This window comes from Corapipo altera, unplaced genomic scaffold (genome assembly GCF_003945725.1).
Source record: "Corapipo altera isolate COAL_440 unplaced genomic scaffold, ASM394572v1 68, whole genome shotgun sequence".
NCBI classification, from domain to species: domain Eukaryota; kingdom Metazoa; phylum Chordata; class Aves; order Passeriformes; family Pipridae; genus Corapipo; species Corapipo altera.
In genome coordinates, this window is record NW_020884919.1 from 4188024 (window position 1) to 4205087 (window position 17064).

The 17064-nt window shown below is 38.7% G+C and overlaps 1 protein-coding gene across 1 annotated transcript in view; it reads right to left on the bottom strand.

Annotated features, from left to right (window-relative positions):
- ARHGAP15 (Rho GTPase activating protein 15) overlaps window positions 1-17064 on the bottom strand; it is a 330910-nt gene that overhangs the window by 303631 nt on the left and 10215 nt on the right. The window contains exon 2 of the mRNA XM_027656307.1: window positions 10046-10225. Coding sequence (XP_027512108.1) covers window positions 10046-10210 — 165 coding nt within the window. The 5' untranslated portion in view covers window positions 10211-10225. The remainder of the gene's footprint in view (window positions 1-10045; window positions 10226-17064) is intronic.

Here is a 17064-nt window from a genome sequence, read left to right on the forward strand (position 1 = left end):
TACATAGTGCAGTAGCACATGTATTTAGGGCATGCACAAAATAATTTGATCCCCATTTCATCGCATTGGTAGTGTAATTATTTCACTGCATTAATAAAACAAACAAAAAACCCCTGCTTCTTTACCTCTGCTGTCATGTTGCATCGGGTCACTCTGTGCCACATGATGTGATATCATGTAGCTCAATGCAAGGAGACACATGTCCCTTCTCATTGGAAATTTAAAGAAATGGAGCTTACTTTTCCCCTGTGGGAAACTATGCAGGTCAGGTGCCCAAGACTAGCTATGGGAAGTTTGATATAATCTCAGTTTCAGTACCTACATATTTCAAATCTGACGGCATTTTGAAAGGAAACGTGTTAGATGCCACAATTCAGCTGTAATACAGTACTTAATAAAGATAGCGTAGAAGGAATATAATTCCACAGCTTATGTTCCTTGTCACGGTGTGCACTGACACAGATTGCCAAAGAGGCTCCTTTAAACAACACTTTCAGACATACTTTTTGAAATATACAGTGTTTTATACCCTAACCCTCAGAGAAACCTAACACCGCTGAAAGCACATGGGTATAGAGTCAAGGGAACAGAACTGATTAATGATGAAGCCAAAATAAGATCTTTTTCTGATGAAAAATACTGAAACAGTTAAGCACAGAGAATATAGATAAGAAGAATGTACAGGACCTGGGGCCAAGTTCTCCTCTCAGTTACACTAGCATAATTGTGGAATAATTCTATTTCAATTAATAGAGTTAATATGATGAGAATAGAATTATGTATGTAAAGAGTATGATTGAAATGTAACAGTCAACCCAACTTTGAAGCACCATCTTTAATGTGTGCAAAGGAAATATGCATCATCCACCGTCCTGTTTTACAGGTAGAGAAACAGAAGAAAGAAGTAAAAATCCCTTGGCAGGGCAATGTCCACGTTGAGACCAGGGAAACATGACAAATTCCAGTCCAACTCCTTCTCCACTTGGTTGCAATAAATAAATACAATCGAAGGATATCTTGGAAATCAAATTATATTTTATACATATATATATATATATATGTATATATAATCTTTCTAACATCATGACATGTTGCTATCTCATTCCTGAATCAAAAAGGTGTAACTTTATAGTGCATTGTGTTGTTTAGCATCAGGGTAGTAACTCCAGTGTCACCAACATTTCTGTATAGCTGAGTGCCACTGTTTACATGATAAGTGCAGAAAAATTAGAAGCCTGAGGAACACAATCAGAACAGATGCAGGAAATAAGTTTTTCCAGTAAAAATAAGTTTTTTCTACTAGTAAAAACAAGGATGTATGGTATGGACTATGAAATAATGATAATACTAGAGCACGGGGATCATTACAATTTGAGCCAGATGTTAAATTACAGAAAATAATATTATTTAGGGGGTTCTGGTTAGGTGAAACCTCATGTCTAAGTTTTCTTAGTCTGCTCCATTGCCTTACCAGAACAGCTCAAAGGCTACATTCTGCCTTTGTTTTGGAATTGTTTGGAACTGTTTTGGAACAAGTAAGTTTTGAGCTACAAACTCCTGATTCAACTCCATGGTGGTCCTTTGGCTTTGAACAAGCTAAGCCAAAGGAGAGAAACATTTGAAGATCCTAAAATTTACCTAATTTCATCAATTTTTGCAGATTTTTGGTAAAAAGGATGATGGAGGGTGTCTTTTCTTCCTTGTTGGTTCCACAGCCCCAGTCCCCAGTTGCTCTTGGGAAATGACAACCTCAGTGTACACCTGTACTCAGCTCTTAAACAAGGCATCACATCTTTTGTGATGTGGCCCAAAACTGATATTAGCATAAATTTCCAGTGCTATCCTACAGATGACAGTAAAATCAAGAATCATAAAATTAGAAACACATATTTACCCCTTGCCTTTCCATGTGTTTTCTGAAGAATTACTAACAGTAACTTAGAAGATATTTTCTGACTGTTTCTCTATCCCCTTTTCTCTCAGTGCCTTGGTGTCCCCAAACGGAGGTGAAAACTCTGGCCAGATATCTTAGAGTGTGAGTAGAGGGTTTCTTGTCCTGCCCTAAGCTCTCCCAATGTCCTGCCCCAAGCAGTGTTGCCCCAAAGCACCAGATCCTTGAGAAGAACCAGTGCTGGCATCTCATGTCTCCACAGCTCCTGCCAGCATCTCAGACAAAAAGGGCTGTGAAGAGATGAAAAGAAAATATGGAACAAAAGAAGTGAAGCATGGTTTTTAGATGGTAAATTATATAATATTTTCATAGCCAAGCTTGTTTTATTTTCCCCCCTCAAGACATACATTACAACAGAGAGAAGTGACACAACTGAAGAAAAAGAAAAAAACACACCTCTTTAATCTTTTTTACCTTTTTTTTAGTTTGTCCTAGCAGCTTAAAAATATTTTTAATATATTTTCACCATGTTTTCAATGAAACTCAAAGAGATTGACAGGCTCTGAGAAGTGCATTGGTCTTGTCACATCCCCCCCCAAATTGTAGAAAACTCTATTAATGCTAAAGCAAATACTACATTTTTTCACTGGATGCGAAGAAAACAACAGGGAGGGATGCAAAACTTCCTAGCAGTGCATTCAGTTAGGAAGGTATTTTGATATTGATCATCCCTTCAGATAATTCTATTTTCAAGTGCTGGACGATGGGAACGTGGCTCTTCTAGAGAGCATCTGCCCAAATTTTAAATGAAAAAAAAAATTAAAAAATAAAAAGGAAAAGGGGGGGGGGGCAAAAAAAAAAAAAAAAAAGGGCATTTTTCACAGGGTTGTGGGTCTGTGGCATCATCTGCTCCACCTGTAATCTCTGGTGCTGCTCTGCCCCCTGGTGCTGCCGCGGCCGCAGAGCAGCCGCCCGCGCCCTTGCGCGGGGACCGCCCGCCGAGCATCCCCCACTGTCACTTCTCGCTTCTCCCGCAAGTTCAAGGTCAGTGCCTAGCTATTTTCAGCTCATCTCTTCTTGATCCATGCAGAGAAATGACAAGGTAACGTGATTTGGGGTCAGCTGTATTACAGGAACCGTTACATAAACGGAGAAAGTGGAAATCAATCCCGGCTGACAGTGTCTTCGGGATAATCAGCGCTCACTCCATGCCGCTGTCAGCTCTCCTGCATCAAACACCATGTTACTTCTGTCACATCTCCTTAACAAAACCAGAGTCTCACTTTTGGCAAAGTAAATAAATATTTCACTTGGGCTTGCATTTAATTCATTGTTTAGAGAACTTTAACACTTTGGACTTGCAATGAGTCCCTATTTGGAGGAGAAAAGACGACTTATCCTGTCAGGTCCATTACTGCCTGCAAAGGGCTCTGGCAAAGATACAACCCACTCTTACGAAACACCCCATTCTTCATATTTTGTGCTTGATTTCTTTAAGCGGACAATTGTCCTCCAAATCTCTGTTAGCAAGCAGACCTCGCCTTCCCAAAGTGCTTTACCTAACCCACCGTCATCCTCATCCTCACCCCAACCCCGTCACGGCTTCCCCGCTAACCTTTCAGGACACCTTCCTCAATTTGTCTGATTATTATTACTTTATCTGAACCATTTCCTCCCCTAACTAGACATCTTCCCTAACGCAGAATTATGAACATATCATTTCACAAGATGTGCCGCGTTAGCCGTGTCTCGGTGACAGCACATGGTATGTCAGTTTAGGGAGAGAGCAGCGATTCTATCCCACCCACCTTGTGCTCCCATGGAACTGCCAAGCCCTCAGTGCTCCACCGAAGAACAATTTACCATAATATTAGTTGTCAGTAAATTCAAAGACGGAACTCCTAAAGCTATAAAATGGATTAGAAGCAATTTAAAAAAGAATTAACAAACTAGAGTAAGAGTATACTGTCAACAAACAAATGCTTCATCATAGCACTGTAATTTGGAATTTTAATTACCCCTCTGCTTCTGTAACAAAACAATGTCTGAACTGGCAGCCATTTGAATCTCTCACAGGTCATTGAGCATTCTAGTTAATTACTCTATGAATAGCCTGTTTTTCTCCCCTCTGGAAACACGTTTCTAATGGCAGTCAAGGTCTGACAAATGTGTCATCTACATAATTAGCTAGGAAGCAACACAAAACATTAAACATGCTTTGTGCCGACAACTATCAAAACATTTCATTTGTTGTCAATTATTCATTACTTTGTAGGTTCTGAAGGGGTTGTTATTATGAAAATAAGTCCAGATGCTAACAAGGTTAGAGTTTTTTATTCAAATTAGTAATCAGAGGACTAACTTTAAAAAATGTATCCCATGTACATTTATGGCAGCGTTCAATCAGCACTAAATTATAAACGAATTTAGCTAAGTTCAAGTTAAAATAGCCATGGCAGAGCACATACACTAATTTGTAGAGTTGCAGCTCTCTTTGAAGTTTTAGGATCTAAGCTGAAGTAGCAAACTTTCAGAACCTTTGGCAAGACTAATTTGTGCTTGGTAAATAGAGTAAAGATTTTCACAGCGTGAGATAATGTAAGATTGCAAAAAAAAAAAAAAAGGGGGGGGGGGAGAACCTGGAGGTTTTTGAACCTTTTTTCTACCCTTCTGTCACACTGAGTAAAAGTCAAAATCAGCAATTCCGACTCATATAATATCTCGTCTGAACTTCAGTTTGGCTTAACAAGGAAGCCAAACTAGTTACATTCACCACTCCCTTAATAGAGCTGAAATGAATTTATCCTCACTTTTAAGAAGAAATAGGTGCTGGTTATTTCTTTTTTCTATGATCTCATTATGATGCTGCCTATCAAGCTGCACAGCTGAAATGGTACAGTGAAACTGTGGGGAAGAGAAATAAACAGGGAGTTAAACAACAAAATTAACTTCTTCCTTTTTAGCCAAGATTATTTCAGTTGAAGTGCCATGATGCAAGTGTACAATAAAGAACACCTTCTCACAGCGCTTATTTAAATAAATAAAAAGGAAAAAAGAATATTATTCAGAAAAGCAAAAGGATTGTTCTTAGCCTGAAAAGATGACTACACATAAAATGTTTGTCCTCTAAAAAGGTTGGGAGGCATCCATTGAGAAAAATCACTTACTGAAGGTAAACTGAGCCCCAAAACAGTCTCATGCATTAATATTCTACTTTCAGGGTCTAAGTCAAAGGACTTTATGGTGTGTAGAACATACATGAGCACGTAGGGGCACATCTGTGCAGGCTGAGGGCCTGTACCCTGGAGATGGAGCAGCTCCTCAGGTGGGGAACAAGGGACACACACTCTGAGACGGATGAAAAACTGGATCAAGGACCGAAGGAGACGGTTTGTGATCACAACATGAACGGAGAGCAGGTCCAGGTTTTCAAAGCACAAAACCAGTCCGAGTACAGGAAGGGGACATATGACACACTTCATTTCACATTTTCCTGCACTGGAAACGGGAATGACTAACATTACTCAACAGATTTATTTTTTCTAGCAATATTCATGTTCAAGAAGTAAAATTGGACTGTGTTTATGGACTCACTGCTTTCATACCCTGAAATATTTGGAGCAAGCAAGGTGTAAGCTTGCGTTTATTAACAATTCCCACACTTGTCATGGGAAGTTCACATATTTTTGTTTATGGGAAACTCATATATTTTTCTATATCTGTCCCAGTGTTATTATATGATTTGAAAGGAACACAGCTTTTTCCTTATAGAGATAAATATAGATGCATCTATAACAGACTGCTGTATGATGATAAAATTTGCAGAGAATAAAGCCTGGCCAGTCAAGTATTAGATCACAAAAAAGAGAATATCTTTCACAACTATGACAGGAGAAGTTCTTCTGCTTCTAGAAATATTTTGTCAAGATTTGTTTTTTCCTCCAGGAAAAAAAGTAAACTAGAGAAAGAAAAAAAGAGCCATCCTCAAAAACTTTCCCTAAATAAACTACACTATAAAAGAAGCTCTGATGATCTTTCAGAGATTGAAATAATCCCCTTTTCAGCTAAAACTACCCATAGCAATGAAACTGAAAATACTCGAAAAGAGGTCTGGAGACTGTCTCGTAATTAACATTAAACAGATAACATATTTACAAGGAAGTCAAAATATTTTGGAAGCCGATAATCCTGTAAGCCTTAACGTGGTATAAAAACAACAAATAAATGCAAAGTGTTACTGTTACACATGCCTGCCTGATCAATGGTTTTCACATATTGATCTATAAATGGAGTTGACAGTCTGTGTTGGCTGCACATTTTCCAAGCAGCTCTATTTTTGTACAAAACCAATACGGGCAATTACCTTTGTTTGAGATGCCAAGTCTTATCAATTCAATGTGATTTAGTGTCATTTTAATTAAATATCAGGATCTACTTCAGGACAATCTATACAAACAAAGCCTCAAACTTGACTATAAGCTTGATTTGAAGTAAACATGTACAAGCCCTGCAATTTCAAAATATGGCTCAAAAACTCCGCTAAACAGAAGGCTTATATTTTTAGCAAATTTATTTCTGTCTTTTTGGCTAGCCATAACTTTGGCAAGTGTTCTATGATTACAGGAGTAAGAAACAAAAGAAGATTGCTTCCTGTTTCTCTGATAATGTATTAGGGAGATAAATAAACCTACCAGTTTGTTTAACCTAATCAGAGAAAGCTCTAATACATTAACATTTTGGAATGTCTAAATAGGTTCTAATTCTTAATATAGACACCAATAAAAAAGACATTTCATTGTTTGAAGTTGTTCTGAATGAAGCAAAATGCAGTTCCCTAGGGTTTAACAGATAGCAAATGAAAATAGCAAATATTCATTTACACTGCTAGTTCAGGTGCTACCATAAAGCACAGAAAGAGCCCTCTCTTGCCACAGTCTGTGTCCAGCTTCGTTATTTGTGCTCTTTAAAGTCTACATTAATATCAGTTTCAACCTTTGCACAAAGCTCAAGCATTTCCATCAAACTAAATAACATAAACACCCAAGAATCTCTTGCATGGTTTAGGTCATGCATCCCACATTTGCATCCGCACCACTATAAAATGCACAAGTGCATATGGCCCTACTGATGTATGATGCACATCCTTCTTTGTCACACTACGGAAAATAATCTGTCCACCTTCAAAAGTATAGCCCCAGGTGTGCTGACAAGCACCACAGCAAATGGTTGAGAATACAGCAAATCCCGGAGAGAAAATTAGGTATTTTCTTCTCTATAAATCACCAGTCGTCTTTCTACTTTTGTGCCTGGTTTTTGCCCTTTATTGTCCAGAGTGGGCATTTATTTTTTTTTCTGAGTCTGTTTTAGAAACCTATATTTCTAGTGACTGTTCAATATGTGCCAAATGGTGATTGCCTTAATCCACTCAAGTCGGCAGGTTTTGCATAAGTGGAATAAAAAGGATTTGACCCATTTATTAGTAGAACAGAGTATACTGCACACACCAAATATGGGCAGTGAAAGAGTAATATGGAGTCCTTTATTCAGCTGTTTCTAGGTTTTCCAAAGAAAAATCTTTTCAATAATAGGACAAATGAAAAATAGAAAATAAGCATAATCAATGGACAATCAATGGACACCTCATAGACTATATCCATCACCTAGAGGCAGAGGGTGAAAACAGAAAATTTCCAAATAGATGAGGATAAATTTATCTTTTAGCACAAAATTATTAGTTTTTATTGATATACTGGTAATATGTATCTTTTAGCAGGGATCTGTGTACCTTTAAATAGAAAGGTGAAAAGTGTACATAGAAGTGCAATGGAGAAGAGTGTCATGAATTTTAAAACCATATTACTAAATTTATATTTACATACATATATATATAAATGTCTGTGTGTATCACTTGGATCTTTCTTTTTTAAGACACTTGTACGGACAGAAAATACCCCCCTCCATTACTTTTCCCAAAATCCTTCAGCAGTCACATGCACAGACATGTCAGCACAGGGCTGATACACACAACTGAAATTTCTCTTTTAAATTGAATCTTGCTGCATTTAAAGCCTGTATTTGACAATGTTTGGATCTGTAGGAATTTTGCTTTTACTTTGGGCGTTAGCAAACAACTTTAAGAGGCTTATTTGAGTAAATACGCCCAAACACTTTCAGTCTGTCAATATCTCGTCAGAAAATTCTGCATGGCAAAAAGAGATGAAAAGAATCGAAATAGAAAGGAAATTAGTAGCATGGCAAGCTTTCAATCTATTATGCCAGAGCCAAGTTTGCTTGGTAAAATGACATATACTCGGTAAATTTCCGCTTTTATATAATTAACTACTAAACAAATGTAATACAAAGCAACTTTTCAGCTCCCAGCCAATGCACATATATTGTACCTGTTATGGTTATTGGAATGCAGCAGTGAATATTTACGTCTAATTTAACTTTTTAGAGCCCTTGCTCTGTAACAGTCCAGCATACTATCCCCCAAACTAAAGTTATGTAACAAGGTAATATCAACAATGAGAAACTGCATGATAAAATCCTGCCCAAAAGTGAAAAATGCTAATTTTGTCTCATTTAGCAGCTGGATACAGAAATGCTCATTAGTTTTAAGAGGGTTAATCCTTTTAACTTTTGCATATTGATATGCCAATTATGCCTAATTGTACAAGAGGCATCAGTCAAGGTAATAGTGCATAAACACATGAAAGTTATTAAGTACATCCCAACATGTAATAAAGTAGGTGTTAATTGGTAGCTGAGTTCTGCAGGCTATTGAGGTGGATAATTCATTGAGAGATGGATCACTTGTAATTTCTCTACATAATTCCTTTTGCAGTCTCATGCTGTGATGTTTTCATGCTTGTCAAAAACAACTGCAGCCTACTGCCTTTTGTTAAACACAGCCAATAAAATGTTAGGCATCATTAAATATACTTAACTTTTAAACTTTTTCAAAGGTACAGTTCTTCCTCATAATACATTACAGTATTCCCAGTAAATTATTGAAAGTAGTGTTCCAGGTTTGTGGTGGAGGAACATTTCACATCAGATAAAAGGAGTAAACATGTGCAGCGTGTCTGAGGCAAAGAATGTAATTTAAATGGAGTATATTATCAGCTGCTAAGATCTAAACAGATTTTTCTCTCTGGAAATTTAAGCTGAAATGGGTTGTTATACCAGAGAAATTAATGAGTAGAATAACATATTTCTAAATAAGTCTGAATTTTGAGTAAAAAGGGAATAAAATATGGAAGGTCTTGTAGTGTTCCTCCATTTAATAACTTTGTCAGAAAGCTGAATGTTTCATAGGAATTCATTACATCAACAAAACAAAAAATTAATGGTTGGCATGGTTATGAGAAGTGACTGAGACCTGGGACTCTGTCCCCAGCTAACAGAGTTTTCTCCCTCATTTGCATTCTCTGAGAATAAATGGATCTGGAGTCCAAAAAGTGGCTAACATTGCATAAATAATTTTGTAACATCATATGGCCTCAGCTGCAAGTTGCCACCATTATGAAAGAAAATTAACCAGGGGAGACTCATACCAATCAGTTTGTTTAGGAGCTCAGAAGGAGTACAGGGGCAGGGACACAACTGGTAATAGAGTTCATCACTAACTATTTAATTTAAAAAAAAAAAAAAGGTAATGGGTAAAAAATGACTCAACTCCTTCAACTCTGTCAACTATTGAAAAATAAGTTCATTGTCTGATTTTTGTACAATTCATTCAGCCTTAAAACAAGACTTATTTTTGTTACAGACAAAGTTGTTATTTATTTACAGAGCTGAAATTTGCATTCTCTTTTTTCTATTTTTAAAGTCTGCCTTTTGAGAGACTGTGACATATATCTGACACTGTAAGCACTACTCTCTACAGCAGTCTTACCTAAGTACTGTTTCAACTGATAGTAGAAATGCTGAGTAGATGTTATGATCATGGCCACCAAAGCCAAATTCTGCCTTTCACTGAAGTAAAATTGTTATTCCAGTACCTAGCCATACTCCTGAAAACATATTAGTGACTTTAAATACCTCCTTTCAAGGGATGATCACGAAACCAGTATCTTAACACACATGAGATAATTCTGTAGATTTTTAAAAGCTGGAAGACTCAGAAAATATTAGGGGTTTTTTACTTACAGGCTCAGCAACTTTCACATTGTCAGACAGAATCATAGATTTGCTTTGGCTCAGTCTATCGTGGTGACTGTTGGCATTTTTGATCCTCATTTGAACAGCCCCCGTACTGTGGTGGGAAGGATTAGGCTTTTCAGAGGCTGTATCAGAAGTTGAAGACCTTTCCATGGTTACTGGGTCGACCTGAACAACATAAAACAAGAGCATTAGTCTGAGGACTCTTCCTACAAAAGTGTATCAATGCCAGTTCTGTGTCACTGTAGACAGGACAAGAAGCTGAGTTGCCTTGCTGGCAAGATCTTGATCATCTTTGAACACCAGGATAATTATCAGCTGTGTCAGCCTGTAGTTTTTATTATTGTACTTATCGCTCACACATCCAAACTGCCTTGGAAGAGTTAGTTTGTGTAAAAGATTATCCTTATCTCAAAAGCCATTCTCCTCCATGGTGTAATCTCCCTGCAAGCCTCTGTCACGTCCAGCTGGCAGCCACTACATTTTGTCTTTGGCCCTGCTCACACTACACATTTTAAATCTTGCAAAGGAAAACGACACGCTGTGAAGCCAATTAACATATCTTACCTCCACAGTTCCATACGTTCATGCTACAAGTGCATCACAGGGCCATGCTGCAACCCTGCTAGAGTCAGATTCAAACCCAGAGCTAATAAAATTTCCCTTAATTTTTACAGTTCTCTGACTGCACAGATGGGATTTTTGTTTCTCTACTCATTTTTAAAATTTGAGATTGAGAAATGGAGGAACACATGAGCTCTCAAGTCCTTGGAGGGATTGGGGGGAACTTAGAATGATCACAGTCTCCAACAGTGCTGCTCTTTAACCTCCTGTTTTGGTGTTAGAATCACTCATCAAACTCCATTCTAGTGATTCAACATCCCAAATATTTTTCATAAGCAAAAGTTGCTTTATGTTTCTTGTACAAGACATCAAGATATCGATCTACAACGCTTACTCTGTTTTTCTCCCCCTTTGTTCACCCTGGGACTACTACTATATGTAAATCATGAGTAAAGTAATATTCTAAGAGTCACAAGAAAACTGGTTCTTTATGGTTTCATGTAACCTCATGAGAAAACACGTAAGGAAGAGATACTACATGAGCTGAAATAGCTGGTTTCTCAACTATGGAGCCAGGGAAATAGAAATCCATTAAGTGCAGTTATAATATAAACTGTTGAAAAATCAGCATTTTCCAAATGGGTTGAAGACCACAACTATTTCAGCAGCATCCACCCAACCTCTGAAGACTCTAAAAGATTAAATTCCCTGATTTTGAGAAAGCCCATTTCTGTAAAGGTGTAGGAGCAGAAGAGGATACAGTCCTGGTGTGAAGCTGGGAGAGAGATGAGGAGCCGTGCTGCATGTCTCTGAGCAGGACCACAGACACTGTGCTGGTACAGGGACACAATTCTCATAGGTTTAACCTCTCCTGTCACTGATAAAACCATTCCTTACAGGAAACTGCCTCAAATGCAGAGGATGATAACGAGAGGTCATGTGGTCAGAATGACTGAGGTTGGAAGAGACCTCAGTAGGTCATTTGTTCCAACCCCTCTGGTCAAGCAGGACCACCTAGAGGTGGTTTCCCAGGACCAGGTTCAGAAGGCTTTTCACAGAATCACAGACTAGTTTGGATTAGAAGGGACTTTAAAGATCATATAGTTCCAACCCCCCTGACATAAGCAGGGATCTTCAGGGGATTTTAAACTCATTCAGCCAGATATATGCAAACATGAGGAATCACAGCACTCTTGAAGAGAGAAATGAGAAGAAGAAAGTGTTTTAATATTAGCCATTACTCGCTCAGCGTGACACAAACATTGAATTTAGTAAGAGAAAAAGTAAAGCTTACGCCCATTGGCTGTTTCCTGCATTGAAACAGTTACTCAAGAATCACAGAAGTTGAACCCCTCATGAGAAAAATCAGATTAAAGTTGTTTCCTGTTACTCAGGAGCATGCATTGTTGCTGCAGAGCTGGTGTATGACACTGGACAAAAGTCTTTGCATGGTCCTTTGGTGTACAGCACTGTGTGTCCTCCCTCCCCAAGACACTCCTCACCACCCTTCAGAGCAGTCAGCACCCAAATCCATGTCACAGGGACACTTTGCCATTTTGGCAGTAAGGACTGCAGCTGCTCCAAGCAGGAAATTATTTTTTTTTTCCTTCCTTCTAAACTTGGAGAGTCAAACCATTTTGTATTTCATGTTGGTATCAAATCAAAATTGCTTCTCAACAGATTTTCAGTAGGCTCCAGGCTGGAGAGCTGATCAGACTCGAGAGACGAGAGCAACACTGGCTCTGTCACGGATCCAATGTTTGGCTGGAGCACATCACTCAGATTTTCTTCTGAAATCTCCCACCTATAAAACTCTGACGTATCCCTTCTTGGGTGCATTATGAGTTTTAATTAGGTACTCTCTGTCTGGTGTTGCCAGTACATGATGTGCTATAAAAAAGTTTAATAGTGTGACAAAGTCATCCCCTGGATCTCAAGTAGGGACACAGCCAGTAAATGACAGGTCTGCAAAGACTCCTGAAACTTTTAATTGTAATCTCATTGAACCTTAATTAATTTTCCTGAAAATTGGAACTAATTTGCACACATCAGGGTATATAAGGTGACTTTTCTGAGTACCAAAATTACAGGAACCACCATAAAAGAAAAAAAAAAAATCTGAACATTTCCACCAGATTTGTCTTAGTGTAAAAAATGATAAGATCCTGCAGGGTACAAAGAAGATCTTGCAGAATACAAGAGAAAGGTACAAGTCCCAAAAGTTGCTCTCTTAGGATTTTCAGGTAGGAATCCTTTGCTGTCCAGACTCCATTCAGCGTTACCAGCCCTACATGCCAGTAGATGGCACCCTGAATATGAGCTCCACAAATGCAACAGCATCACATTTGCATTTGCCAGAAGAATTTGGTAATCCTCACACTCTGCCCTGCCTTTATTTTTTTTATTATTATTATTTTCATTTTTTAAAAATAACAGAGGGGAAGACCACCAGGAAACAGATAAAATATTGACAGAAAACATAAAAAGGGTCCTATCTTCCGCTTTTATGTGTTGGTGCTTCCAAACTGTTAATAGCAGCATCAGGGCCAAGTTTGGGCAGGTTTCACTTCCTTTGGAAGGCAGAGCTGCCAAGCCCCGTGTAACTCCTTGTGAGGCATTCCATGTTCATTATACAATTAGCTAATTTGCCTTTTGGCAAATAGTTAGCATCTGTATACAAATTTTAGTTTTGAAACCTCCTCTGGTTGATTTTTTGGAGAAAGGGGTTAAACCAAGACAGACTTTCCCCCCCTCTCCTCCCTGTTGTTTATGGGGTTTCTGGAGCAAAGGGACAGCATTACTTCGAGGCATTGGTATGAGAGAAGAGGGGGAAGGGAACACACTGAAAATTCCTCTTGGAAGTACCTGGTTTGGGGCACTGTGTAACAAAAGGGACAGGTTGGAAAAGGATGAGAAAGAGTGAGGGACAAGAAAAATCCTTGACATGAGGTTGGATGGATGACACAGGAAGGGAAAATTGATTCATAGAGTGGGGAAAAGTTGTTACATTGGGTATGAGAAAGGAGAACTTTAATTTCTGGGAAGTGGGTAAATCAGCTTTCTTATGAGGCAAGAAACACCCCCAAGCTGAAGGGATAAAATCATCTTTCTGGCTTTGGAAGCAAAAGAAATATAGTCCTACAGAGCCAGATACTTTCAAATGTACCTCAGGAGGTCAAAAGCCATCTTTGAAGGAAGAAGCGATTCATCCTTTAAATAAAATTTGCAGCCTCAGCGGGTCAACCCTTTCAGTCACTTTTCCCACAAATTTTTCCATGTGTTTGGGATGCTCTGAGAGGATCCCAGTCTGCTCCAGAAAGTAGCATAGCAACCTCATAGCGAAGCAGGTTGGTTTAAACCAGAGCTCAGGCACCAATTACAGGGGTGAGATGGCTAATAAATATTCAAGGTGACATTTGACAGACCATAAAACCCCAATTTCTAAATATACAGTTGACTTGCAAACACAGGTATTACAGAGGTGAAAAATGGAAAGGTTATTGAAGATGCAAATCCACAGACACAGCAAAGCCATCCCACTTCTGAGAATCAGGCCCAGGTTGAGAGAGTAGCGCAGCAAATTGTGAAGATCAGGTCTCAGTCTTACTCACAAAGTACTGGATCTTGCCAAAACTATTCTCAAGAAGGTTTTCTGTAACATTCTTTTAAAAGTAGCGCTTTCACAAAATCACGATGTTTGATAACAATGAAAATATGTCAGTTATTTCTCTTTTTTTGTTTGATGAGGAAAAAGTCTTTTCTACCTTTTCAAACAGAGAAAGGAGATGACCAAGGAAACAAAGTAAAATTGTTAACTTCCCGATGAAAAACAAACCAAAACAAAGACTTCCTTTGCTATTTATAGTTTCCATGAAAAAATGGAAAAATATACTTTTTAGCATTTTGAAGCAATGAAGATGGCTCATCTTGCTGCCATTCTTACGTCTTTGGTAACTTTACTTTCTGTCTCACAGTAAGTATTGCCCTCCTACAGCAGCTCATGGACCTAGAATGGGTTTCATATTGCATTTATCAGCATTTTAATTCACTTTATACATGTTTCACTGTCCAGAAAGTGATCCTATAATGAGTGGACTGACCAGTATTAGCCAAAAATTCTTTAATGAGTTTTGGTGCAGCACTGGTAAAGTCAGTATATAGGTTTTCTAAAAAGCAAAGCATTAATTCTTCAAGAAACCAGAGGATAGCAGTAGTTCCAAATTTTGGCTTGAGCTATGCCTACACTTCCTACAGCTACACACAGTAAAAGACAGAATGCAAATGTCAATTCATCAACATCTTGTACCAGAGAAGCTGTGGCTGCCCGACCCCTGGAAGTGTTCAAGGTCAGGTTGGACAGGGCTTGGAGCAACCTGGGCTAGTGGAAGGTGTCCCTGCCCATGGTAGCAAGTTGGAACTAGATGGTCTTTGAGGTCTTTTCTAACCCACACCATTCTGGGTTTCTATGATGAAGTAGTTGTACTTTCCTCCAAAAAAAGGAAAAAAAAATCTGTAATTAATATAATTTCTTGCATTTGTTATTTAGGATAATGAGGTTAAAATCACTGCATATATTTTTCAGTATTTATCAAAATAAGCTTTCATTTCTTCCACCTTTTCTCCTTGTGACTTATGCACCATTATCAAGTCAGTGCTCAACATAGTAGTGTGAAAACACTGCAAAACTCAAGTGCATCCTGTTGCACTGACTAATGTAATTCCTTTGCTGGAGAGCATGCTGTACTTGAAGACAATCTACAAAAACCTAATGCAACAATATCACAGAAGAATAAAAATCAACACCAGGTTCACCACGGCACTCGAACTGTGGGCCTGCAAAACCATAAAAATGGAAGCGGAAGTTACAGTTAACAACTGAAAAAAACCCAAGCGAATGCCACACACGTGGTGAGTCAGAGCACTCCTGTTGAGGACAACATGTTACTGTGTCTGTGAAAGAAGCATTTAAAACCAGCACACCTATGTAGATGTTCCTGCTGTTGGGTTTTGCTCCTGGCCTCTGCTGCACTCTCTGTTATCTCTGCTGAAGCACAGCTTGGGGCAGCAAGTGCTTAAACACACACTGATGGAAATAAAGGGGGACAGATGAAAAAAATACAGGTAAAGAGAGGGGACGGCAAGTAAACTGCCTCATAGTTTTTTTCAGTTGTTCTTATCTGCACTCCGCTGTGTCTTTATTTTTTTTGGCCGTCCCCACTGAGCTGCTCTCACAGCAAACACGTCACTTCACTGTGCCCAGGGCATGGACACAAACAGCAGAGACTGCTGAGGGATACGATGTCCTGGGCTGGTGCCCAGAAGTGTCCTGAAGCCAGTTTATCTGAGTGCTGGAAAAACAGAAAAATCCATTGTAATGAAAATATAAAGCAGACGTAACATTCCTATGGCTTTTCTTTTACAAAAAAAATTGTCACGTACTTAGGAAGCAGCATTAACTTCAACCATTAGTCCTATCTTTAAATAAAGTATGTGATCAGGAATGACACAACATCACCACTGTCTGGGTCCTTACTCCAGTTTTGTCTGTTTATATCAGATAGACAATAAATCGGAATTTAGTGCTGAGTTCAGTCTGCTGTAAAATGTTAAATGCCCTAAACTCAACAGCTCAGTTCCCTTATGACCCAAAATTGCAAACTCATCACTGAGTTGATGCACCCTAAGTCCTACAAAAGCCATGCTCATCAGCATTAGTTATGACAATCCCTTTTAATTTTTTTACTTGATGCAGCCATATTAGGCTTTTGGTGGTGTCTTTCAGAGCAAGGATCACAGAGGTCATCTTACCTCGTATCTAAAAGCTGGCTTTATAGTCACTCTTTTCTAGCCCACTAGTACTGATGACTTTCTGCAAATAAAAGCAGAAATGGCCCACTAGTTCTTCAGGCAACTCTAATTTACATGTACAGTTACCAATCTCTCTCCTGTGGTCAAAGAGAAGAGTAAATCATCTTTTCTGATTTGTTTGTAGCCATATCTCACTGTCCAGAATTTCTCTGTTACCATGTGTGGCATAAGCTGCTCAAACCATTATTCACAATATTTTATGCTCTGAGATATATAATTCAGTCTTTACGTAGGATGCACCTAAAGGCAAATTTCTTGACACAGCTTGACCCAAATCATAAAATCATGGAATAATTGAGCTTGGAAAATACCTCTAACATCATCTGCTGAAACCCAGCACTGCCAGGTCCATCACTAAACCATGTCCCCAGGCACCAAATCTACATGTTTTTTGAACACTTCCAGGAATGGTGATTCCACCACTTCCCTGGACAGCCTGTTCCAAAATGCCTGACCACCCTTTCAGTGAAAGAATTTTCCCTAATATCCAATGCAAACTTCCCCTGGCACAACATGAGGCTTTTTCCTCTTGTCCTATCACTCAGCAGACCACCTAGGTAGTAGCTCAATACAAC